General features: G+C 47.1%; 1 protein-coding gene across 10 annotated transcripts in view; it reads right to left on the bottom strand.

Moving 5' to 3' along the window:
• Positions 1-9,731: 9,731 nt before the first annotated feature.
• LOC101952299 (zinc finger protein 692) overlaps positions 9,732-25,471 on the bottom strand; it is a 37,095-nt gene continuing 21,355 nt past the window's right edge. For 5 of the 10 annotated variants that reach the window (XM_065562348.1, XM_065562350.1, XM_065562352.1 and 2 more), the window contains exon 12: positions 9,836-10,363. In XM_065562348.1, coding sequence (XP_065418420.1) covers positions 9,967-10,363 — 397 coding nt within the window. In that variant the 3' untranslated portion in view covers positions 9,836-9,966. Of the gene's footprint in view, positions 10,364-23,499; positions 24,341-25,471 lie in introns of those variants that run through there. The other 5 variants (XM_005312419.4, XM_024112791.3, XM_008176325.4 and 2 more) reach the window with 2 other exon arrangements.

Raw genomic sequence — 25,471 nt, 5'->3', positions numbered from 1 at the left:
CCCCCCAAATCACAGATAGTGTTGGATGTTCGGTTCCACACTGGCTGTGATTTCTTCCTGGAGTTCTAGGAGAAAACAGAGTTAATAAGACACATGTACCTTTAGACATACTACTGATTATATAAAAACTAACAATATGTTTCATTCCAAGAACAATTGTTAATCAGTTAACTTTGGGAAACTTTCCCGGGAGAGTGCATCAGCCACTTTGTTAGAAGCTCCCGAAATGTGTTGTATTTCAAAATCAAAATCTTGGAGAGCTAAACTCCACCGAAGAAGTTTTTTGTTATTTCCCTTGGCGGTATGAAGCCACTGTAGCGCAGCATGGTCTGTTTGTAGTTGGAAACGCCGTCCCCAAACATATGGGCGTAGCTTTTCCAGCGCGTACACAATGGCATAGCATTCCTTTTCGCTGATTGACCAATGGCTTTCCCTCTCAGACAGTTTCTTACTGAGAAATACGACAGGATGGAATTCTTGATCCGGTCCTTCCTGCATTAAAACTGCTCCCACGCCTCGCTCGGACGCATCTGTGGTTACTAGGAATGGTTTGTCAAAGTCTGGGGCCCTTAGCACAGGGTCAGACATGAGTGTTGCCTTAAGCTGGTTAAAGGCCTTTTGACACTCCTCAGTCCACTGAACTGCATTTGGCTGTTTCTTTCTGGTTAGGTCTGTCAGCGGGGCGGCGATTTGGCTGTAGTGGGGTACAAATCGCCTATAATATCCAGCCAAGCCTAAGAAGGATTGGACCTGTTTCTTAGACTTTGGAACTGGCCACTTTTGGATAGCATCCACTTTGGCCTGTAGGGGATTTATAGTTCCTTGACCCACCTGGTGCCCCAGGTAAATCACTCTGTTTTGGCCTATTTGACACTTTTTAGCCTTAACAGTTAGTCCTGCCTGCTGGATGTGCTCAAAAACTTTTTCCAGGTGCTCCATGTGCTCTGCCCATGAATCAGAAAAAATGGCCACATCATCGAGGTAGGCAACTGCAGATTCTCCCAATCCCGCTAGGAGACCATCTACAAGTCTTTGGAAGGTGGCGGGTGCATTTCGCAACCCGAAAGGGAGTACATTGAATTCATACATCCCTGCCTGGGTGACGAAGGCTGACCTTTCCTTAGCGGGTTCATCTAGTGGTACTTGCCAGTACCCCTTGGTTAAGTCTAAAGTAGAGATGAATTGGGCATGTCCCAATTTCTCCAATAGCTCATCTGTTCGTGGCATTGGATAGTTGTCAGGACGAGTTACAGCATTTAGCTTACGGTAGTCCACGCAAAAGCGTATTTCCCCATCTGGTTTGGGAACTAGAACCACTGGAGATGCCCATGCACTCTTAGAGGGGCGGATTATACCCATCTGTAGCATGTCCTGGATCTCCCTTTGTATAGCAGTTTTGGCATGAGGTGACTCCCGGTAGGGTGGGGTTCTAATAGGGTGAGCATTACCTGTGTCAATGGAGTGGTATGCCCGTTCGGTCCATCCTGGAGTGGCTGAGAAAATTGGTGCAAAGCTTGTGCACAGCTCCTTGATCTGCTGTCGCTGCAGACGTCCAAGGGTTGTGGAGAGGTTCACCTCTTCCACGCCACCATCCTTTTTTCCTTCGTAGTAGACACCTTCAGGCCACTCCGCGTCATCTGTTTCCTGGGCTGTAAACTGGCAAACGTTTAATTCTCTGGAATAAAAGGGCTTAAGAGAATTAACATGGTATACCTTAGGCTTTATGTTGGAGGTGGGGGAGGCTATGAGATAGTTAACAGCTCCTAGGCGCTCCTGGACCGTGAATGGTCCTTCCCATGACGCTTCCATTTTATGGGCCTGCAGCGCCTTTAAGACCATGACTTGGTCTCCTACTTTGAAGGACCGTTCTCTGGAATGTTTATCATACCAGGCCTTTTGCTCTTCCTGAGCATCCTTTAGGTTTTCTTTAGCAAGGGCTAAAGAGTGTCGGAGGGTGCTTTGTAGGTTGCTTACAAAGTCTAGAATGTTAGTTCCTGGAGAAGGCGTAAACCCCTCCCATTGCTGCTTCACCAACTGTAATGGCCCCTTAACCTCACGGCCATACACAAGTTCAAATGGTGAAAACCCTAAACTGGGATGTGGTACAGCCCTGTAGGCAAAAAGCAACTGCTGCAGCACTAGGTCCCAATCATTGGAGTGTTCATTTACAAATTTACGTATCATGGCCCCCAAAGTTCCATTAAACCTCTCCACCAGGCCATTGGTTTCATGGTGGTAAGGGGTGGCAACCAAGTGATTCACCCCATGAGCTTCCCACAGGTTTTCCATGGTTCCTGCCAGGAAGTTAGTTCCCGAATCTGTAAGGATGTCGGAGGGCCAACCTACCCTGGCAAAAATGTCTGTTAATGCCTGGCACACACTTTTAGCCCTGGTGTTGCTTAAGGGTACTGCTTCCGGCCATCGGGTAGCAAAATCCATGAAAGTCAGTACGTACTGCTTTCCCCTGGGTGTCTTCTTTGGGAAAGGACCCAGAATATCCACAGCTATGCGCTGAAATGGTACCTCAATTATGGGTAGTGGCTGGAGAGGGGCTTTAACCTGGTCTTGGGGCTTTCCCACTCGTTGGCACACCTCACAAGACCGGACATATTTAGCAACGTCCTTGCCCATTCCCTCCCAGTGGAAGGACTTCCCCAACCGGTCTTTGGTTCTGTTCACTCCAGAATGGCCACTGGGATGATCATGGGCTAAGCCCAAGAGCTTTACCCGATACTTAGTGGGAACTACCAACTGTCTTTGAGGATGCCAGTCTTCCTGGTGCCCACCAGAAAGAGTCTCCTTGTATAAAAGTCCTTGTTCTACAACAAACCGGGATCAGTTAGAAGAGCTGAGAGGCAGTGGGGTGCTCCGCGCCGCCGCCCAAGCTTTCTGAAGGCTGTCATCTGCTTCCTGCTCGGCCTGGAACTGTTCCCTTGATGCTGGAGACATCAGTTCCTCCTTGGACTGTGGACTGGGGCTTGGTCCCTCTGGAAGCGATGCAGGTGCTGGGGCTGTTTCCATTGACTGTGAACCGCTGTCCGCTGGTGCACTATGTGGTATTTCAGGCTCTGGCTGAGCCTCTTGGGTAGGGTTATCTGCTGCTTCTGCCAGTTCAGGCTCGCTGGTGCCCTCTGGCGTTGGAGTTGTAGACGGGTTTGCAAGCGCTGGACTCAGGGCTGGCAATGGTTCTGGTGCTGGTTGCGTTGCCAGTTCCGGTTCTGGGACTGGCTTTGGCTGGGTCTCTGGGATTGGATCCACTACGGCTGTTGCAGTCGTTGGCAGGGGATCCAGTTCCACCACCTTTGTCTGGGTCTCTGGTAACCCAGACGGGGCCCTGGTGGACGGCTCAGGAACAGGGATGGGGGTGAAAGCTTGCTTAGCCTGGCTGCGGGTGACTATTCCCACCCTCTTGGCTAGCTTCACATGGTTGGCCAAATCTTCCCCCAGCAGCATGGGAATGGGATAATTGTCATAGACTGCAAAAGTCCACATTCCTGACCAGCCCTTGTACTGGACATGCAACGTGGCTGTAGGCAAGGTTACAGACTGTGACACGAAGGGTTGAATTGTCACTGTAGCCTCTGGGTTGATGAGTTTGGGGTCCACTAGGGATTCGTGGATAGTTGACACTTGAGCCCGAGTGTCCCTCCAAGCGGTAACCTTCTTTCCGCCCACTCTCAAGGTTTCCCTTCGCTCCGAGGGTATGAGAGAGGCATCTGGGTTTGGGGATCTTTGGTGTGATTGGGGTGTAATGAACTGTAATCGGTTGGGGTTCTTGGGGCAGTGAGCCTTTATATGTCCCAGTTCATTACATTTAAAACATCGCCCTGCTAAGGTATCACCGGGACGATGTTGGTTGGTGGAGACTGGTGTGGTGGGGTGAGAAGGCGTCTGGGGTTTCCCTTGGGATGTGGGTGGGGCCTTGGGTTGTCCCCGGTGGTAAGGTTTTGTTTCGGCTTGCCCCTTCTGATATTCGCTCCAACTGCTACTAGTTTTTTTCTTTTCTGCCACCTCCACCCATTGGGCTCCAATCTCCCCCACCTCAGTTACAGTTTTGGGCTTCCTATCTAGGATGTACCTTTCTATTTCCTCAGGAACACCCTCTAAAAACTGCTCCATTTTTACTAGGGAAAGCAGATCTTCCAGAGATTGAACATTTGCTCCTGATACCCAGGCATCACAATTTTTGTCAATGTGGTAGGCATGACGGGTAAATGACACATCAGGTTTCCACTTTAGGGCTCTGAACCGCCGACGGGCATGCTCGGGTGTTAGCCCCATTCTGAGTCTGGCCTTGTTTTTAAAAAGTTCATAACTGTTCATGTGTTCCTTAGGCATTTCAGCCACCACCTCTGCTAAGGGTCCACTGAGCTGCGGCCTCAGCTCTACCATGTACTGGTCTGCAGCGATGCTGTATCCAAGGCAGGCCCTTTCAAAATTTTCTAAGAAGGCCTCAGTATCATCGCCTGCCTTGTAGGTGGGGAATTTTCTGGGATGGGAAGTGGTACCTGGAGGGGGGTTGTTAGCATTGGCTGGTGCATCCTGCTTAGCCTTTGCTACTTCCAGTTCATGCTTCCTTTCTTTTTTTCTCTCCTCCATCTCTTTTTCTTTCAGCTCCATAGTTCTCTTGTGAGCCTCCTCTTTGGCTTTTTCCAGTTCCATCTCTCTTTCATGGGCCTCCTTTTTGGCTTTTTCTTCTCTTGCTCTCTGCTCTGTCTCAAGTTTTGTTAATTGAAGCAGTCTCTGATGTTTTCTTTCATTTTCTTCTGCTTCTAGTTTGGCCAGTTCTATTTTTTTAGCTACTTCTTTGGTAGTCATTTTCCTGTTTTCTTGTGCTGGGCCACACCCCCCTGCAGTTGACTGAAACTGGGAAGCTCTCAGCTCTGGCTGCTGTTGAGTTAACAGAGACTTTCTAACTAGCTACTCCTGAGGATGTAAAAAGAAAAAAAAAAACAATTCAGCTTGTAAAGTCCTTTTACCAGTCAAGTTTGCTAATTGAACCCTTCTCTTAACAAAGGACCTGTTAAAAAAACTTAACACCTCTGCCTTCAGGCAAGGAGAGATAAGATATGCATCTATCTACTTCCAGCTCGGCTTTCCAAGCAGCTAGAAGGAAAAAAAAATCTCACTGGCTTTTGGGTTTAAAATGATCCCACCGCTATCCACCATGTCAAGGCTGGATCCCCACTTTGAACTTTAGGGTACAAATGTAGGAGCCTGCATGAAAAACTTCTAAGCTTAACTACCAGCTTAGCTCTGGTTCGGCTGCCACCATTTCAATGGATTCCCTTCCTGGGAAGCCTTGAAAAACCTTCACCAAATCCCTGGTGAAAACAAATCCAAACCCCTTGGATCTTAAAACAAGGAGAAATTAACCATTCCCCCTCCTTCCTCCCACCAACTCCTGGTGACTCAAGATCCAAAACCCTTGGATCTTAAAACAAGGAAAAATCAATCAGGTTCTTAAAAAGAAGGTTTTTAATTAAAGAAAAAGGTAAAAATCATCTCTGTAAAATCAGTATGGAAATTAACCTTACAGGGTAATCAAACTTAAAGAGCTCAGAGGACTCCCCTCTAGTCTCAGGTTCAAAGTACAGCAAACAAAGATAAACACTCTAGTAAAAGGTACATTTACAAGTTGAGAAAAACAAAGGAAAACTAACACGCCTTGCCTGGCTATTTACGTACAAGTTTGAAATAGGAGAGACTTGCTTAGAAAGATGTGGAGAACCTGGATTGATGTCTGGTCCCTCTCAGTCCCGAGAACAAACACACTCCCAAACAAAGAACACAAACAACAGCCTTCCCCCCCCAAGATTTGAAAGTATCTTGTCCCCTTATTGGTCCTTTAGGTCAGATGCCAGCCAGGTTACCTGAGCTTCTTAACCCTTTACAGGGAAAAGGATTTTGGAGTCTCTGGCCAGGAGGGGTTTTATAGTACTGTACACAGGACAGCTATTACCCTTCCCTTTATAGTTATGACAGAGGTCCATGCCAATTTCCTCATCACTCTCTTCGCCGCGCTGCAATCGCCTCCTCGGGTGGTCCGGGTTTCGCGTTGGCATGTCCTGGCTGTGCATATACTCCAGGACAATGCGCGTGGTGTTCATAGTGCTCATAATTGCCGCGGTGATCTGAGCGGGCTCCATGATCCCAGTGCTAGCTATGGCGCCTGGTCAGAAAAAAGGCGCGAAACCAGTATCTGATGGACCAGGAGAAGGAGGGAGGGCGGGAGGGAGGGAGGGACGAGTGACGACATGGCGTACAGGTACAGGAACAGGGAATTAAAATCAAGAAAGGTGGCTGTGCATCAGGGAGAAACACAAACAACTGTCACACAGAATGGTCCCCCCAAAGATTAAACTGAAAACCCTGGGCTTAGCAGGCCGTTGATTTCACGGAGGAAGGGGAAGCAAATGAATACAGAACAAATCTATTTTTTACATCTTAAGCTGGCAGCCGACGGTGCAGTATGAGTGATAGCCTCTCCAGTATGATGACGACGGATACCAATCATAATATACCATCGTCTGCAAGGGGCTGCTGCTGTGTAGCAATGCAGCCCCACGTCTGCCAGCCCCACGTCCGCCAGCACCCAGCATCGCCCTCGGCCTCTTCTGGGTGCTTAGCAGACAATACTGGGCAATTGGCAGAAAATAGTATATTACGACTGGTAGCCATCATCATCGAAACAGTAGCATGTCTGCCCAGGTGGCCATGATTGACAGCCACTCCAGTACGACGACGATGGGTACCAGTCATAATGTACCATCGCCTGGCAAGGGGCTGGTGCAATGCAGCCCTACGGCTGCCAGCCCCACGGCTATCACTCATGCTACACCGTCTACCGCCAAAAGGCAGTTAGCAGCTGCTGCTGTGTAGCAATGCAGTCCCACGTCTGCCGGCACCCAGGGGACATATGGTGACAGTGAGCTCAGCTGAGCTGAGCGGGCTCCATGCTTGCCGTGGTATGTTGTCTGCACAGGTAACCCAGGTAAAAAGGCGCGAATCTATTGTCTGCCGTTGCTGTGACGAGGGGGGAGGGGCCTGACGACATGTACCCAGAACCGCCCGCGACACTGTTTTGCATCATCCGGGCATTGGGATCTCAACCCAGAATTCAAAGGGGTGGCGGAGACTGCGGGAACTGTGGGATAGCTGTGGGATAGCTACCCATAGTGCAATGCTCCGGAAGTCGACGCTAGCCTCGTACTGTGCCCACATAGAGCATTTTATGTGGGGACACACACAATCGGCTGTATACAACTGGTTTCAATAAAACCGGCTTCTATAAATTCGAACGAATTTCATAGTGTAGACATACCCTAAGTGAATTAAACTAATTTGGAATAAAGCACTCTTATTCCAGAATCAGATCATCCACACAGGAAGTTAAATTAGGAATAGTTATTCCAGAATAACGCCTCATGTAGACAAGCTCTTAAACTCGAACCCAGGAGTCCTGTGTAGAGGACCCATTTACACAGCAAAACAATTGTTGCTGAACTAGTCACAGGGAAAACAACCCCTTAGCCCCAGGTATCCGGCAGGGGTGATGTGATTAGTTGCCATGATTAATTGCTGAGTATTAACCCCGTTATGTGCGGACACAAAGCACCTTCAGGGCTGACTCGGCTGCCAGCTGATCTCAGACTGTTAGAACCTGTAGGGTAGACGAGGTCCAACAACCTGATTTTCAGAAGTAACTACAGATTTTGGGAGTTCCAGCTTGAGACACCTGCAGCTCCCAGTGACAGAGATTAGTGCTCATGTAACTCTATGTGGTTCTTTGTCCCCATCTAACGGCTAGGACACTCAGAATATTTACTGGAGCAGGACTTTAACCTGAGTCTCCTACATCCTAGGAAAGTGCCCTAAGCACTGGCTATAGAGTCAGTCTCTCTCACTTGCTTTCTCTGGCCCAATGCATATTTAATATGAAATAGAACTGCTCCAGCAGAAGAGATTTGGAAAACCACCCAGGAGTAGCTAGTTGGTAGGGCACACAGCAGGGATGGGGCAAATCTGGGCTCAAATCCCCACTCCAAATCAGGCAGGGCAGTGATTTGCATTGGGATGCCCCACATCGTAGGTGAATGCTTTAATCCCCAAGCTAGTGGCTGTAATGGGGGCTGTCTTCCTGGTTTTTCACAAGATTAGGCATCTAACTCCAGGGTAGGATTCACGGCTGAGAATCTTGAGTGGGTGGAAGGGCGTGTCTCTGGCCCATTAGTCAGGTGCCTAAGGCCCAGGTCAATAGGGTTAGGTGCCTATATACCTCTGAGGATCTGAGCCCTCAGCCATATCCCATTCCTCTGCATCTCATTTCGGGCTAGTTTAGGCAACTTCCTGCTCAGCAAGCTGGCTTCTGAACAGCCCTTTCCTAGGGGCCTAACTCTCCCCACACAAGGCATGGGGAGCCTGGGACCTAACTTGGGGCTGAGAATCCCACTAGGTAGTAGGGCACCTAGGAGTTCGGTATTATAACGCCCAAGTACTCTTATGACACTAGCTCCCGATCCATTAGCACAGGCAGGAGCTACTCATGATTTCAGTTCGAGGGGTCGAACCTCACAGAGGGTCTGACAAGGGCATTGTTACACTCAGCCCCTTGGAGGATTAGGCCCTTGTGTTTCTTAAGGCAGGCACCCGAAAACTGGAAGTTGCTTGTGGAAAGTGTGGGGATAAGAACCTGGAGAGGAGTGAGGAAGAAAAAGATAGAAATAAAGGCTGATCCAGGGGTTAGAGCAGTAGCCTTGAACATTGGAGATCTGGGTTCACTTTCCTCTCCCACCATGTACTACCTGTGTCACTCTAGGCATGTCAGTTAGGCCCTGTTCAGTGGAAGCTAGGAACTCAGATACTATGGTAATGAGGGCCAGATAACTATGATAGATGGACTTGGGAGATCTGAGTTCAATTCCTAGTTAGGCAAGTAACTTAATCTCACTGTTATTATGGATGCAATTTTTGTCACGGTGATCAACCCTGTCACGGAACCCATGCAGTTTACCACTGATTTCAACTTGACTGTGAAAAGAGGGAAGTTAATTTGTTACTATAAAGTTAAGCAGTGTTTGAAAAAGAAAGTATTGTAGAAATCAATCAATCAATCAATAAAATTCCATAGCTTCCTTTTCCAAAGTAAAGAAAATGTAAGGCTTGTCGACCAGATCAAGCTTGCTGCGGCCAACTGACCCTGTGCACCCTGCTGATATGGATTAGCGGTTTGTTAATGTGCTTTGATCTAGTCCCCTTTGATAATATTGATGTTTATTTATTTATCACAGCACTGTAAAAGTTAAAAGGAGGCTTGGAATGATTCCATTTCTAGCTGTAAATGTTGGCAAACATCTATTTTGCTGTACACACACAAATCCATGAACCAACATTTCTATCTATAATAATCAAAATTTACAGATAGGTAAAGTAAGAAAAATGCGGCTTAAGAACTTATGAGAGTCAAATTCCAGTGAGTTAGACTTTTGAATTAAGTTTGTTACAAATGCACTAGCAAATTAATAGTAAAAATAGGTGTGATTTGTTTATTTAAGGATATTTACTTGGTATATCTTGACATGTGATTGTCAGGCAAGAGTTAAAATTTAGCTAACAGCTAAGACAGAAACCACAGATCAAGCAGGAATGCTTCAGAAGCCCAAGGACACTGACAACTGTAAACACTTGATAAACTTATATGATCAAATGTCTGCCCAGTAACTTGGCTCTTAGAATAGAACAAATCCTCCCTTCACAGCCCTCCAGATATTTGTAAATACTCACCCCTACCCCACCACTTTGCCTTAAGGTATTCATGAATAATTGATGTAATCAAAACAGTTTGATGCATATGTTCTGTTCCTGTCACTGTCATGTTAAATGCATTCTCTGTCTCTGAAACAATGTTTGTCTCTGTAAGAACAAGATAAATGCAAATGAGGTGATAAGAGAAAGGTATATAATTGGTCACTGTAGTACTACACTTTTGAAGCTGTTTATCAGTCTTCCTGGTACCGTGAATAAACCTACTTCAGTATTGTCTGTGCCTGCCTGATTCTTGGGGAAAAGAATCTTTTTGCCTAACATGATGTAGACAATTTGTATTTTAACCACTGATAAAGCATTAACTTTTTGAATCTCAGCATCTGTCATAAATATACACAAGGCAGCTGTACTGAATTGCCTTACCTGTAAGGGGTTAATCAGTTCAATTAACCTGGTTGGCACCTGACCAGAAGGACCAATGAGGAAAGAAGATACTTTCAAATCTGGAGGAAGGGGCGAAATTTTGTTTGTGCTCTCTTTGTTTGTTCCCTCTCTGGATGGAGAGACCAGGCAGGAAAAACATCTCCTGAAAGCATACCTGAAATGAGCAAAAATTATAAGTAAGGGAAAGGAAATGCATTTGATTATCTTTTGTTTTAGCTTGTGAATTTTCCCTGTGCTAAGAGGTAATTTCATTCCTGTTTTGTAACTGGGAAGCAGAGTCAGAGGGGAATCCCTCTGTTTTAAATCTTTTTATTTACCCTGTAAAGTTATCTTCCATCCTGATTTTGCAGGTGTGTTTCTTTTACTTTTTTTTTTTAAATAAAATTCTTCTTTTAAGAACCTGATTGATTTTCAGTGTCCTAAAAACCAAGGGGCTTGGTCTGTGCTCACAGTGTAACCAATTGGTTAGTATATTATTCTCAAGCCTCCCCAGGAAAGGGGGTGAAGGGGCTTGGGGGAATATTTTGGGGAAATAGGGACTCCAAGTGGCCCTTTTCCTGAATTTTTGTCTAAATCACTTGGTGGTGGCAGCAATACCGTCCAAGGACAAGGAAAAGATTTGCGCTTTTGGGAAGTTTTAACCTAAGCTGGAAGAAATAAGTGTAAGGAGTCTTTCATGCAGGTCCCCACATCTGTACCCCAGAGTTCAGAGTGGGGAGGGAACCCTGACATGGTGGCAGCATGGTGGGATCATTTTGAACCAGAAGCACAGACCTCAGGATTTTAAAATGACACATTTTTTTCTTTTGGTTGCTTGAAAACTAGGAAGTTTTTTTTTTTTTTTTTTTTTTTTTTTTAAAGGACACTTTTTAGCTGAGAGCACCTGGAGGTTTTATTCTTTGCCTGAGGGCAGAGTAGTTAAGTTACAGCAAGGGAATTCACAAGCTGTGTTTCCCCCCCACCCCCCAGCTCTCAGGCTAGGCTGCAGTAAGTGCAGGAAGGTTAGCAAATATGACTACCAGTGAGGCAGCTACTAAACTAGAGCTGGCCAGACTAGAAGCAGAAGAGAAGGCAAAGGACGGGGAGTTTCAATTGAAACTCAAAGAAGCAGAGGCAATTGCACACAGAAGGGCTATGGAGGCAGAAACAGCCAGGGAGGAGGCTGCCCACAAGAGAGCTATGGAGGCAGTGGCAGCACGGGGGAGGCTGCCCATAAAAGAGGCCTGGTGTTAAAAGACAGAGAAATACAGGCCCAGACTGAGGCCCAGATTGTGGCCCAGAAGCATAAACTGGCTGTTATGGAGTTGAAAAGACAGAACCCTTCAGCAGCTGGCTCCACTTCCCCAAAAATCCACAAATGGGAGCGACTATGTCCACAGTATGATGAATCCAGTGATATTGCTGAATAGCTCATCACCTTTGAGATACTGTGCACCCTCCATGCAATTCCTGAAGATCAAAAGATGACCATATTGGTAGGAAAATTGACTGGAAGAGCTCTAGACATATTCAACAAGATGCCTATTGAGGTTGCTTCTGACGATGGTAAATTTAAGGATTTGGTTTTGAAACAATTTCAAATTACACCTGAAACTTACAGAGTAAAATTTAGAACCCTTAAGAGAGGGGCTGGACTAAGTAATATGGCTTATGTAAACCAGATGAAGGATCTGTTAGATAAATGGGTCAAAGGAAGGGGTGTAACTAGCTTTGAAGGAATGTGTTATTTGGTTGTACAGGAGCAGTTCCTGGCTATGACCAATAATGACATAAAACAGTGTTTATGGGATAAGAAAATGGACTCAGCAGAAAGTCTTGCTTCTTATGCTGATCAATACGAGCAGTCCCAGACTGTCAGAGAGTGGGGCAAATCGGAACAAAATGGGTGAAGGTAGCAGAGAGGAACAACTCTGGTCGCAGTTTGGGCGGATACCAGAAGGAACGTCCCCGAGACCATACCATACTACCGGGGGCAGCCCAAGACCCCACCTACACCCCAAGGAAAACCCCAGACACCTTATTGTCCCACCACATCTTTCTCCAGCAACACACCTTGCCCCAGTGACCAGTGAGCTGGGCGATGTTTTAAATGTAACGAGCTGGGGCATGTAAAGGCCAACTGCCCTAAGAACCCCAACAGATTTCAGTTCATTGCAACGGGGTCACAGCAAAGGTCCTCAGGCCCAGATGCCTCCCAGATACCCTCAGAGTGAAGTGAAACTATGAGTGTGGGTGGGAAGAAGGTTATAGTGTAGAGGGACACTGGAGCACAGGTGTCAGCTATCCACCAATTCTTAGTGGACCCCAAATTCATCAACCCAGGGGCCCAAGTGATGATTCAACCCTTCAAGTCAAACTCTTTTGACTTGCCTACAGCCAAGTTGCCTGTCCAGTACAAGGGCTGGTCAGGAATGTGGACTTTTGCAGTCTATGATGATTATCCCATTCCCATGCTGCTGGGGGAAGACTTGGCCAACCATGTGAAGCTAGCTAAGGCTAAGCAAGCCTTCACACCTATCCCTGTTTCTGAGCTTTCTACAAGGGCCCCGTTTGTGTTACCGGAGACCCAGACTGAGGTGGTGGAACTGGACCCCATGCCAACATATGTGACAGCAGTAGTGGATCCAGTCGCAGATACCCAGGCAGAACCAGTCCCAGAACCGGAACTGGTGGAGCAACCAACACCAAAACCATTGCCAGCACTGAACCCAGTGCCTGCAACCCCGTGTGCAACTCCAATGCTAGAGGGCACCACCGAGCCTGCACTGGCAGCAGCAGCTAAACCTGCGCAAGAGGCTCAGCCGGAGCCTGAAATACAACCTAATGCACCTGCAAAAAGTGGTTCACAGACAATGGAAACAGCCCCATCGCCTACATCGCTTCCAAAGGGACCAAGCCCAAGTCCACAATCCAGTGAGGAACTGATGTCTCCAGCATCAAGGGAACAGTTCCAGGCAGAGCCAGAAGCAGATGAAAGCCTCCAGGGAGCTTGGACGGCGGCCCGGAGCAACCCACCACTTCTCAGCTCTTCTAATCAATCCCGGTTTGTTGTAGAAAGAGGACTTTTATACAAGGAAATTCTTTCTGGTGAGCACCAGGAGGACTGGCATCCTCAAAGACAGTTGGTAGTTCTAATTAAGTACCGGGTAAAGCTCTTAAGCTTAGCCCACGATCATCCTAGTGACCATGCTGGGCTAAACGGGACCAAAGACCATTTGGGGAGGTCATTCCAATGGGCAAGGACATTTCTACCTATGTCCGGTCTTGTGAGGTGTGCAAAAGAGTGGGAAAACCCCAAAACCAGGTCAAAGCCCCTCTCCAGCCACTCCCCATAATTGAGGTTCCATTTCAGCGAGTAGCTGTGGATATTCTGGGTCCTTTCCTGAAAAAGACACCCAGAGGAAAGCAGTACATACTGACTTTCATAGATTTTGCCACCCGATGGCCGGAAGCAGAAGCTCTAAGCCACACCAGAGCTAAAAGTGTGTGCCAGGCATTAACAGACATTTTTGCCAGGGTAGGCTGGCATATTTACGGATCCTTATCCTAAGATATCCTTATGGATTTGGGAACTAATTTCCTGGCAGGGACCATAAAAAGCCTTTGGGAAGCTCATGGGGTGAACCACTTGGTTGCCACCCCTTACCACCATCAAACAAATTGCCCGCTGAAGAAGTTTAATGGAACTTTGGGGGTCATGATATGTAAATTAGTAAATGAACACTCCAATGATTGGGACCTAGTGTTGCAGCAGTTGCTCTTCGCCTACAGGGCTGTACCACATCCCTGTTTGGGCTTTTCACAATTTGAACTTGTGTATGGCCGCGAGGTTAAGGGGCCTCTACAGCTGGTGAAGCAGCAATGGGAGGGATTTATGCCTTCTCAAGAAACTAACATTCTGGACTTTGTATATAACCTACAAAACACCATCCGAGACTCTTTAGCCTTTGCTAGAGAAAACCTAAAAGATGCTGAGGAAGAGCAAAAGGCCTCATATGATAAACATGCCAGAGAGCATTCCTTCAAAGTAGGGGACCAGGTCATGGTCTTGAAGGCGCTCCAGGCCCATAAGATGGAAGTGTCATGAGAAGGGCCATTTATGGTCCAAGAGTGCCTGGGAGTTGTTAACTATCTCATAGCATCCCCCACCTCAAACCTAAAGTGTACCATGTTAATTCTCTAAAGCCCTTCTATTCCAGAGAGTTAAAGGTTTGTCAGTTTACAGCCCAGGGAGGAGATGACACTGAGTGGCCTGAAGGTGTCTACTATGAAGGAAAAAGTGACGGTGGCGTGGAAGAGGTGAACCTCTCCATGACTCTCTGATGTATGCAGCAACAGCAGATCAAAGAGCTGTGTACTAGCTTCACACCGATGTTCTCAGCCACCCCAGAACGGACCGAACAGGCATGCCACTCCATTGACATAGGTAATGCTCGCCCAATGAGAGCCCAACCTTACCGTGTGTGTCCTCAAGCCAAAACTGCTATAGAATAGGAGAGCCAGGACATGCTACAAATGGGTGTACTCCGCCCCTCTGAAAGTGCATGCGTATCTCCAGTGGTTCTAGTTCCCAAACCAGATGGGGAAATACGCTTTTGTGTGGACTATCGTAAGCTAAATGCTGTAACTTGCCCAACCATCTAAGGCCACGCACAAATGAGCTATTGGAGAAACTGGGACGTGCCCATTTCATCTCTACCTTAGACTTAACCAAGGGGTACTGGCAAGTACAGCTAGATGAATCCGCCAAGGAAAGGTCAGCCTTCATCACCCATAAGGGGCTGTATAAATTTAATGTGCTCCCTTTTGGGCTACGAAATGCATCCGCCACCTTCCAGAAATTTGTAGATAGTCTCTTAGTGGGATTGGGAGAATCTGCAGTCGCCTATTTTGATGATATGGCCATATTTTCTGATTCATGGGCAGAACACCTGAAGCATTTCCAAAAAGTCTTCGAGCACATAAGGGAGGCAAGACTAACTGTTAAGGCTAAAATGTGTCAAATAGGCCTAAACAGAATGGTGTACCTTGGACACCAGGTGGGTCAAGGAACTATTAACCCTCTACAGGCCAAATTAAATGCTATCCAAAAGTGGCCTGTCCCAAAGTCAAAGAAATAGGTCCAATCCTTCTTAGGCTTGGCCGGATATTACAGGCAATTTGTACTGCACTACAGCCAAATCGCTGCCCCACTGACAGACCTGACCAAAACGAAACAACCAAATGCAGTTCAGTGGACTGAGGAGTGTCAGAAAGCCTTTAACTGGCTTAAGGCAGCCCTTACGTCTGACCCTTTACTGAGGGCCCCAGACTTCAACCAACCTTTCATCGTAACCACAGAAGCACCCGAGCGTGGTGTGGGAGCAGTCTTAATGCAGAAAGGACCAGATCAAAAATTCCATCCTGTCATGTTTCTCAGGAAAAAATTGTCTGAGAGGGAAAGCCACTGGTCAATCACCAAAAAGAAATGTTACGCCATTGTGTACACTCTGAAAAAGCTACGCCCATATGTTTGGGGATGGCGTTTCCACCTGCAAACCCACCATGCTGTACTGAAGTGGCTTCATACCGTCAAGGAAAATAACAAAAAACTTCTTCGGTGAAGTTTAGCTCTCCAAATTTTTTAATTTGAAATACAACACATTTCAGGGGCTTCTAACAAAGTGGCTGATGCATTAAAGTTTCACAGAAACAGCTGATTAAAATCATCCTTGAAATGTGAAAAATATTGTTAGTTTTTATATAATCAGTAGTATGTCTAGAGGTGCATGTGTTTTATTAACTCTGTTTTCTCCTAGAGCTCCAGGAAGAAATCACAGCCAGGGTGGAACAGGCTGTCCAGCACCGTCTGTGATTTGGGGGGCATGTCATAAATATACACAGGGCAGCTGTACTGAATTGCCTTACCTGTAAGGGGTTAATCAGTTCAATTAACTTAGTTGGCATCTGACCAGAAGGACCAATGGGGAAAGAAGATACTTTCAAATCTGGGGGTGGGGAGGAGGTTTTGTTTGTGTTCTCTTTGTTTGTTCCCTCTATGGACGGAGAGAGAGACCCGGCAGGAAAAACATCTCCTGAAAACATACTTGAAATGTAAGGGCAAGGAAATGCGTTAGATTATCTTTTGTTTTAGCTTGTGAATTTTCCCTGTGCTAAGAGGTAATTTCATTCCTGTTTTGTAACTGGGAAGCAGAGTCAGAGGGGAATCCCTCTGTTTTAAATCTTTTTATTTACCCTGTAAAGTTACCTTCCATCCTGATTTTGCAGATGTGTTTCTTTTACTTTTTTTTTTTAAATAAAATTCTTCTTTTAAGAACCTGATTGATTTTCAGTGTCCTAAAAAACAAGGGGTTTGGTCTGTGCTCACATTGTAACCAATTGATTAGTATATTATTCTCAAGCCTCCCCAGGAAAGGGGGTGAAGGGGCTTGGGGGGAATATTTTGGGGAAAAAGGGACTCTGTGGCCCTTTTCCTGAATTTTTGTCTAAATCACTTGGTGGTGGCAGGAATACCATCCAAGGATAAAGAAAGGATTTGTGCCGTGGGGAGGTTTTAACCTAAGCTGGTAGAAATAAGCTTAGGGGGTCTTTCAAGTGGGTCCCCACATCTGTACCCCAGAGTTCAGAGTGGGGAGGGAACCCTGGCAGTTTTTATGTCATTAAATAATTCTCTGCCCACCCCCGCATTTCCCGCAACTGTGAAAATTTAGATCAGGAAAAAAATGCTTAAAAATAAACATTGATATTATTGGTCAAAATGGTGAAAAAAAGAATTGTATTAAGCCTAGTTAAAAAATTGAACTATAACAGTTCATTAATGTGCTTTGATCTGCTCCAGTGCAGGGCTGGCCTTACCATGAGGCGAACTGAGGCGGCCACCTCAGGTGCCAGACTGGGGGGATGGGGGTGGAGAGGGGCGCCACTAGGACCCAAAGTGTAGAAAATTATGTCTGCTGTTGGTGCATATGTATTCTCTCTGCTCTAGATGCACAGAGATGGTGGAGTGCTGTGCTGGAGGAAGGAAGGCACAAGAGACATAACAGGCAGGAGAAAAGGTGAGAGGGAATAACAGAAAGCAGCAGGAGCTGCAGGGAGAGAGAGGAGGAGGAGCCTCTTAGGTACCTCTCTAGCACCCCCAAGAACCTGGACTGATTAACACCAGCTTCTCGGGGAGCTTCCTGTTTCCTGCTGCTACCCTGAACCCACTTGAGGAGAACAGGCAGTCAACTGAAGTAGTAGGAGCCAGTTAGGCCCTTAAGACGCTGATATCTTCCCTCACTCAGGCCCTGCTACCAGCTTGCTTATTTGTCCCCTTCAATTGAGTGTTGAGAGCCACTGTAGCTGGCACAGAACAGCAGTCATGAGTGAAAGAAGAAAACGCCCCTCTGGGGCAGCATTCAGAAAAAGAAAGAAAGCAAAGGAAGCTTTTCTATCTAAGCAGGAAGGAGCTCTCCTCAGGGCTGCCTGGGGGGGGGGGGGGGGGGGGGAAGGCGCAAGTGGGGCAATTTGCCCCAGGCCCCGGGCTCCACAGGAGCCCCCACAAGAATATAGTATTCTATAGTATTGCAACTTTTTTTTATGGAAGGGGCCCCTGAAATTGCTTTGCCCCAGGCCCCCTGAATCCTCTGGGCGGCCCTGGCTCTCCTGAGATACATAGACACAAATGTTCATGGTCAGCCTTCTGGCCCCAGTGAGGATGTGAGTGGTGAGGAGATGCCTGATCTTCCAGTTAGTCAGAGTGCAGATGACCTGGAAGCTACTGCAGCATCCATATCTCCATCTCAAATGGGTGTAACCATGCACATTGCTGAAGAAAAATGTAGATCAGAGAAGAGTGTGGTGGAGGCGCAAGAAACAGCTGCTGCTGAGTTTAGTTCCTTAAGTCTAGATGATCCAGAACTGTGGACCCACTTGAGCAGTAGCCTGACGGACTTCCTTGTACTGCATGGGCAAGTGAAAAAAGTGAAAAGTGAAAAAATTCATGTTCCCCAAAGACAATGAAAATAGAAGTTTCCATCCAACACATTACTGGCGTGAAATCCCCAATGTTGACAAAGTGGAGAGGCCATGGCTTATCTACTCAAAAACCCAGAATGCTGCATACTGTTTTTGTTGCAAACTCTTCCAGTCTAATGTTCCAGCCACATTGGGTTCTACAGGAACAAAGGACTGGAAAAATCTGGCTAGAAATCTGGCATGCCATGAGAAGGCAGCAAATCACCAGAGAGCATTCTATAGGTGGAAAGAGCTTGAGATGAGACTAAGGTTAAGGCCACCATAGATGATCAGCATCAAGATAAGATTTCATCAGAGTCTCTTTACTGGCAAAATGTTCTGAAAAGGCTCATTGCCATTGTGAAAATGCTTGCTACCCAAAACCTAGCACTGCATGGCACTTCAGATCAGCTGTATGTGCCAAACAATGGAAACTTCCTTCAAATTGTGGAGCTGATGGCTGAGTTTGATGCTGTACTCCAGGAGCATCTAAGAAGAGTCACCACCCAAGAAATGTACACACACCACTACCTTGGAAAAACAATTCAAAATGGGATCATATAGTTACTGGCAACAAAAGTCAAACAGAAGATTGTGGTAGATCTGAAGTTAGCAAGATATCACTCTGTTATTCTGGACTGCACACCTGACATCAGCCAGATGGAACAAATGACTTTAATGGTGTGTTTTGTAACAACAGAACCTAGTGAAAATATTCCTGCAATGGTGACTGTCAGAGAGCATTTTCTAGAATTTATTGACATTGATGATACTACAGGGCTGGTATGACAAATGTGCTTCTTAAAAAGCTGGAAGATACGGGAATTGCGATAGCTGACATGAGAGGTCAGGGCTACGATAATGGTGCCAACATGAGAGGAAAGAACAAAGGAGTGCAGAGACAGATCCAAGAGTTAAACCCTCAAGTATTTTTTTGTCCCATGCAGTACTCATTCATTGAACTTGGTGGTCAGTGATGCAGCATCAGCTTCTAGTGAGGCTGCTGAATTTTGTCATGTAACTCAAAGCATCTGTGTATTTTTCTCTGCATCAACTCATTGATGGCCAATTTTGAAGCAACATCTGGGAAGATCCTCTCTGACACTGAAACCACTGAGTGCCACAAGATGGGAAAGTCAAGTGGAGGTGATAAAGCCTATCAAACACCAAATTGGGAAGATAGAGGATGCCATAGTTGCCATTATGGAGGATAATGCTATGACAGGAACTGTTCGTGGGAGAACAGTGGTAGAGGGAAATGGAATCACCAGAAACATATATAACTTGAAATTCCTGTGTGGCTTAGTGTTGTGGCATGACATACTGTTTGAAATAAATGTTGTAAGCAAGAGACTCTAAGGTGTTGACCTTGATATATCTGGAGCAATGGAACAACTGGACAAAGCAAAGTCATACCTAGTCTTACCAGTCAGATGAGGGATTTCAAAACGTTTTGAAGAGTGCACAGAACTTGGCAGATGAATTTCACACTGAAGCTATTTTCCTCACCCATTCAACAATACAAGAGTCACCAAAGAATATATTTTGACTATGAGGCACGAGATAATCCCAAAGTTGAATTCTTTAACCAGGTGCTAGATTGTGCAATACAGTCAGTTGAAGAACGTTTCATGCAGCTCAAGGAACACAGCAGTATATTTGGGATGTTGTATGATATTCCAAAACTCCTCACTAAACCTGAAGACCTACACCAGCAATGCAGGATACTAGAGACAGTGTTGATACATGATGACGTGTGATATTGACGCGAGCGATTTAGGTGATGAACTGAAAACCCTTTCAAGATACATTTCAGCAGGATTAATCCAAAGGCTGTTCTGGAATATATGTGCACAAATAAGATGACCACCCTCTTTCCAAATGTTTTTGTTGATCTGCGCATACTTCTAACACTTCCTGTAACAGTTGCCAGTGGTGAACGCAGCTTCTCCAAGCTGAAGTTAATAAAAACACATCTTCGCTCCACAATGACACAGGAGAGGCTGGTCGGCCTTGCAACCAACTCAATAGAGCATGAGCTGGCCCAGACTGTAGACCTTCAGCAGGAAGGCGTTCAAATCTTTGCAACCAAGAAGGCACAGAAAGCACCACTTTGATTATTCAAATAGATAAAAATGCCAGTGTTTACTATGCAGACAAGAAAAGTTACATTTCCTGTTCAGGAGTTTGAAAGTTAAGTGTTACTTAAAATTTTTGAACAAAGCATTTAAAGTTGTTAGTTCTCCTTTACTGGAGTAGGTAGCAGAGCAGTACCACGAGATGAGTAGAACAGGAAGAAGGCAGAATTGAGACCTTTCAAAGTTTTGGCCCAAGCAAGGGGGTATGGGGGTGTCATTTGAGCTCCCCGCCTCCAGTGTCAAAGAAAACTAGATCAAAGTGCACTAACGAACTCTTAATGAACTGCAGCAAGGCCCACAGCAGGCACATGTAAATGTTTCCATAGACAAGCCCTGTTTGTTTAGCAGAAACATTTTACTGTTAATAAATGCACATTTATGTTCACAATCAGCTGTTATTACACAAATTTTTGTTGCCATAGCTTGAAATTATCTATTTTTCACCATGACTGTGCTCTGAATTTGGCATAATTTTACTGTGACAAAATCCTATCCATAACCATTATTACCACCCCATGTCTCAGTTACCAATCTGTCCTTACTTCATAGGGTGCATGCAAGGATAAAATTCACGGATGATTGTCAGGCGTCCAGTGTGAGGGCTGTATAAGCCCTAAGACAGTTAAGCACAGGCCCAGTTCTGCTGGCATAAACCGCATTGACTTCAGGCAGGTGCATCCTGCGGAAGACTCAGGGTATGTCTACACTAGAAACGCTACAGTGACACAGCTGCAGCGCAGTAGTGTAGACACTAAGGATGGAAGAGGTTCTTCTGTCACTGTAGTACATCCATTTCTCCGAGAGGCACTGGCTAGGTCAGTGGAAGAATTCTTCTGTCAATATAGTGCTGTCTATGCCGGGGCTTAGGTGAGCTTAACTTTGTTTCTCAGGGTGAATTTTTCACACCCTTGAGCAACGTATGTAAGTCAACCTCACTTTCTAGCGTAGACCAGCCCTCACTGAGGAATGGGTTCCTCTCCAGGACATGAACAGGCCCTGAGTGCTAATGTATGGCTCTCTTTCGTTGGGAAGTGACTCTGTCCACAGACAGCCCACCCCAAGCTCATCCTCTCCAAGGACTAGAAGACCATGTGCCGAGGAAACACAAGGCAGAGCCTGCCTGAGATCCCCAAGAGATTTGACTCATACTTGTGTTCTGGGCTCCAAGGGGAGTCGCTACCGGGAGGTGGAGGTAGGTGATTGGGATGGCTGGGCCATAGGGGTGGCCAGGGAGACAGTGAGGGGGAATGGGGAGTTCAGTTTCCAAGCCAGAGGAGGGATCTGGACAGTGGGGCTGTACTGAGGGCAGTACTGGGCTCTCAGATTCCCACACACCCCTCTGGCCTTGAATGAGAGCTCAGGGGAGATCGGGGTGCATCTGGACTATGACTGAGGGGTGGTGACATTTTACAACGCAGACACCGAGGTCAGATCTTCAACTTTCAGGCTGTGTTTGCTGGGAAAATCTTCCCTTCCTTCTGGCTCACATCTCCAGGGACCGGTATCTTGTTGAGAAGAGGGGTCAGAGCTTTCCCTGATTCCACATAACGAAAACCTGCTTACTATGCAAGGCAGTTATCCCATTGGGAGTTAGGCGCCTAAAGACCTTGGAGGAGCTAGGCCTCCATCACTTGAAATCATCTCCTGTGACATAAGTGAAGAGGATCCAGGAAGAAAACAAAAGGGCCTTGTGGTTAACAGAAGGCAAGCGGCGAGATTTGATTTCAATTCCGGGCTCGGTCACAGGCACTCTGTATATAAGAACAGCCATAGTGGTTCAGACCGAAGGTCCATCTACCCCAGCATCCTGTCTTCTAACAGTGGCCAATGCCAGGTGCTTCAGAGAGAATACCTGAATGGGAAATCACCAAGTGATCCATCCCCTGTCACCCATTCCCAGTTTCTGGCAAACACAGGCTAGGGACACTATCCCTGCCCCTTCTAACTAATAGCCATTGGTGGGACTTATCCTCCATTACCTTATCTAGTTCTTTTTTGAGCCCTGTTATAGTCTTGGCCTTTACAACATTCTCTGGCAAAGAGTTCCACAGATTGACTGTGCGTTGTGTGAAGAAATACTTCCTTTTGTTTGGTTTAATCCTGCTGCCTATTAATTTCATTTGGTGACCCCTAGTTCTTGTGTTAGGAGAAGTAAATAACACTCTTATTTACTTTCTCCACACCCATCATGATTTTACAGACCTCTATCACGTCCCCTCTTGGTCATCTCTTTTCGAAGCTGAAAAGTCCCAGTCTTATTAATCTCTCCTCATACGAAAGCGGTTCCATACCCTAATCATTTTTGTTGCCCTTTTCTGTACCTTTTCCATTTCCAATATATCTTTTTTGAGAGGGGGCGACCACATCTGCATGCAGTATTCAAGGTGTGGGTGAACCATGGATTTATAGATAGGCAATATGATATTTTCTGTCTTATTATCTATCCCTTTCCTAATGCGCAATCTTTGAGCAAGTCCCCTGGGGTAAAGTTTTCAAACATGCCTAAGACTCAGACCTCAGAGGTATTTAGGCTCCTAACTCTCTTGATTTCAATGGAAATTAGGAGCCTAAATACCTTTGAGGATCTGGGTCTAAGTGACTTAGGAGACATTGATGTTCAGCAGGACAGAAGTGTTACTGAAAATCTTACCCTTAGGCCCAAATCGGGACCTAACTCCCATTGAAATCCACAGACTGTAGGAGTCTAAATACGCTTGAAGATCTGGCCCTTAATCTCTCTCTGATACGATCTCCCATGTAAAAAGAGGGGGTCAGAATCCTTATTGTCTGTTTGGTCTATTTACACTGGGAGCTCTTCAGGGTAGAGACTTTCTCACAGTGCATGCATGCAGCTCTCAGCAGAATGGGCTCACAATCTCTGTTAGGACGCCAAGGTTCTGCTCTAATACAAAGACCATGAGACTGGCAGGCTTTTCCGCAGCTGGCCGGGGGGTGGCTGCTGATCCTCCAGTCACAGGAGCTGCACCAACCTGGGGCGAGTGGAGGGTAGGGTAATTTCACAGGAAAATGGTGGGAAAACAGCAGCAGGAGCTGTGGCCATTGGGATGAAGGCAGGCTCACCTATCCTCAGCCTGCCCCACCAAGGCTGGCAGAACCAGCACCGCCATGAGAGAAGACGCTCTCCCCGCCCCAGGCATTACACAAAATAATTCTTTATTGAAGATTTGTCCAAAACCCTGAAGCCAAGAGTAGTAAAACTGAGGCCTGTTCCTGGGGAGGGCGAACCTCAGGATCTTTCTTCAGAATCCCCCTGCCCCAGAGAAGGTGAGGCTCTTTGCCTGGTATCACAGTCCTCTGGGCCCACAGAGAGTCTGCGCTCTACTGACTGTGGTGTGGGGAGGCTGCGCATGGCTGCACGGGTTTGCCTCCCTGTCCCCATACTCTCAGTGCCTGGACAGGATTTCAGATCTGCTACTACAGTCTCCCGCCACGGTTCAGTCATTATCCCAGCCCCTCTGCTAACTGCTTTATGTCCCACTCTCAGCAGACTCTAGCTGGAAGGCAGGATCCTGCTGGGATCATCTCTGCCGACATCCCCCGTGGCTCAGCCCCCAAGTGCTGGTCAGACCCGGATCCTGGTTGGTGTGGCCCGTTACTCGGCGGAGGCTGCGATGGAGGACACCGGCCCTTCTGCCTTCTCCATCTTGCAAAGGCTCAGTGCAGGGATCTCCAGCTGCTCTGTGGCAAGTGGGCACGGCACATCCGGGTGGTCCTCAGTCGGTGTCTCCTCAGCGAGGGTCGGGAGCGGGGATGGCACATCCTGGTGGCCGGGTTCTGGCATTTCCAGCGTGGGCTGGGCCGGCCCGGCAGCCACCTCGGGATGGCTCTTGCTCTTATGCGCGGTGACATTGTCCTTCTTCTCAAACTTCTTGCCGCAGATGTCGCAGGAGAACTGGTAGAAGGAATCAGCGTCATGCTTCTTCATATGCCAGTTGAGGGAGGCCTTCTGACGGCAGGTGAAGCCGCAGATCTCACACCTGTGGGTGGGGAAGGGGATCAAGAGGAGAGTGTGGAGAAAGCGAGGCAGGGAATCAGAGCGAGAGAAAGCTCAGAGAGGGATGCACAGAGGATACAGGAACACAGGAATTGCCAGACTGGATCAGATTCAAGGCCCATCTGGCCCATTATCCTTTCTCTGACAGAGCTCAGCACAAGATGCTTCAGAGGAAGGTGTAAGAACCTCGCAGTGGCTAATGTGGGCTAATCTGGCCCACACGTAAGGTCTGGTCCTGGGCTCTAATGGTTAGAGAACTGGCTTAAAACCTAATCTCCCTTCCAAAATTGCTATTGTTCATTATGGTCATTCTCAATATTCTTGTTTCCACATAAATGTCCAATCCATTTTGGAAAAAAGCGACAAAGAGTCCTGTGGCACCTTATAGATTAACAGAAGTATTGGAGCATAAGCTTTCGTGGGTGAATACCTACTTCGTCAGACGCACGTGGGTGAATACCCACTTCGCTTTTTACAGATTCAGACTAACACGGCTACCCCTCTGATACAATCCCTTTTTGGAATCTCACTAAATCTTTGGCCTCAGCAACTTCCTGTGGCAATGAGTTCAACAGGCTAATTCAGTACTCCCCAAACTTTTGAGGATCGTGCCCTCCCTTAGTCCTGTCCGCGCACTGCCATGTCCTCCCTGGAGCCTGGGTTGGAGTGGTGCTGTGTCTTGAGGAGGGGGGGAAGTGGCATGGACAGCAGAAGGGGGCCAAGGCTGGGGGTGGGGCTGGGAGCAGGGCTGTGGCCAAGGGTCGAGGTTGGGGACAGGTGCGGGAGCAGACCCGCAGCTGAGCTGCGGTGGAGGCCAGAACCCGGACCTGCAGCCAGGTGCGGCTCTGCTCCTGGCTTCTCTCCCAGCCTTGGCCCTAAGCTGGGAACAGAGCTGCAGCGAGGGACTGAGGCTGGGGACTGATGCGGGACGGGGAGCAGCACTGTGTTGAGGCTGGGGATGGGGCCAGACATGTGACCTGGAGCTGGGGACATGGCTCGAGACAGGACCGAAGCAGAGCTGGGGGCAGGAGTTGGGGCTGGCCTGGGCCCCGCTGAGCCATCCTGGACATTTCTCCACACCTCCCTAGGGGGGCACACCCCACACTTTGGGGAC

The sequence above is a fragment of the Chrysemys picta genome, chromosome 12 (assembly GCF_011386835.1).
Source record: "Chrysemys picta bellii isolate R12L10 chromosome 12, ASM1138683v2, whole genome shotgun sequence".
Taxonomy (NCBI): Eukaryota; Metazoa; Chordata; order Testudines; family Emydidae; genus Chrysemys; species Chrysemys picta.
This window is presented reverse-complemented; position numbering and strand designations above follow the sequence as displayed.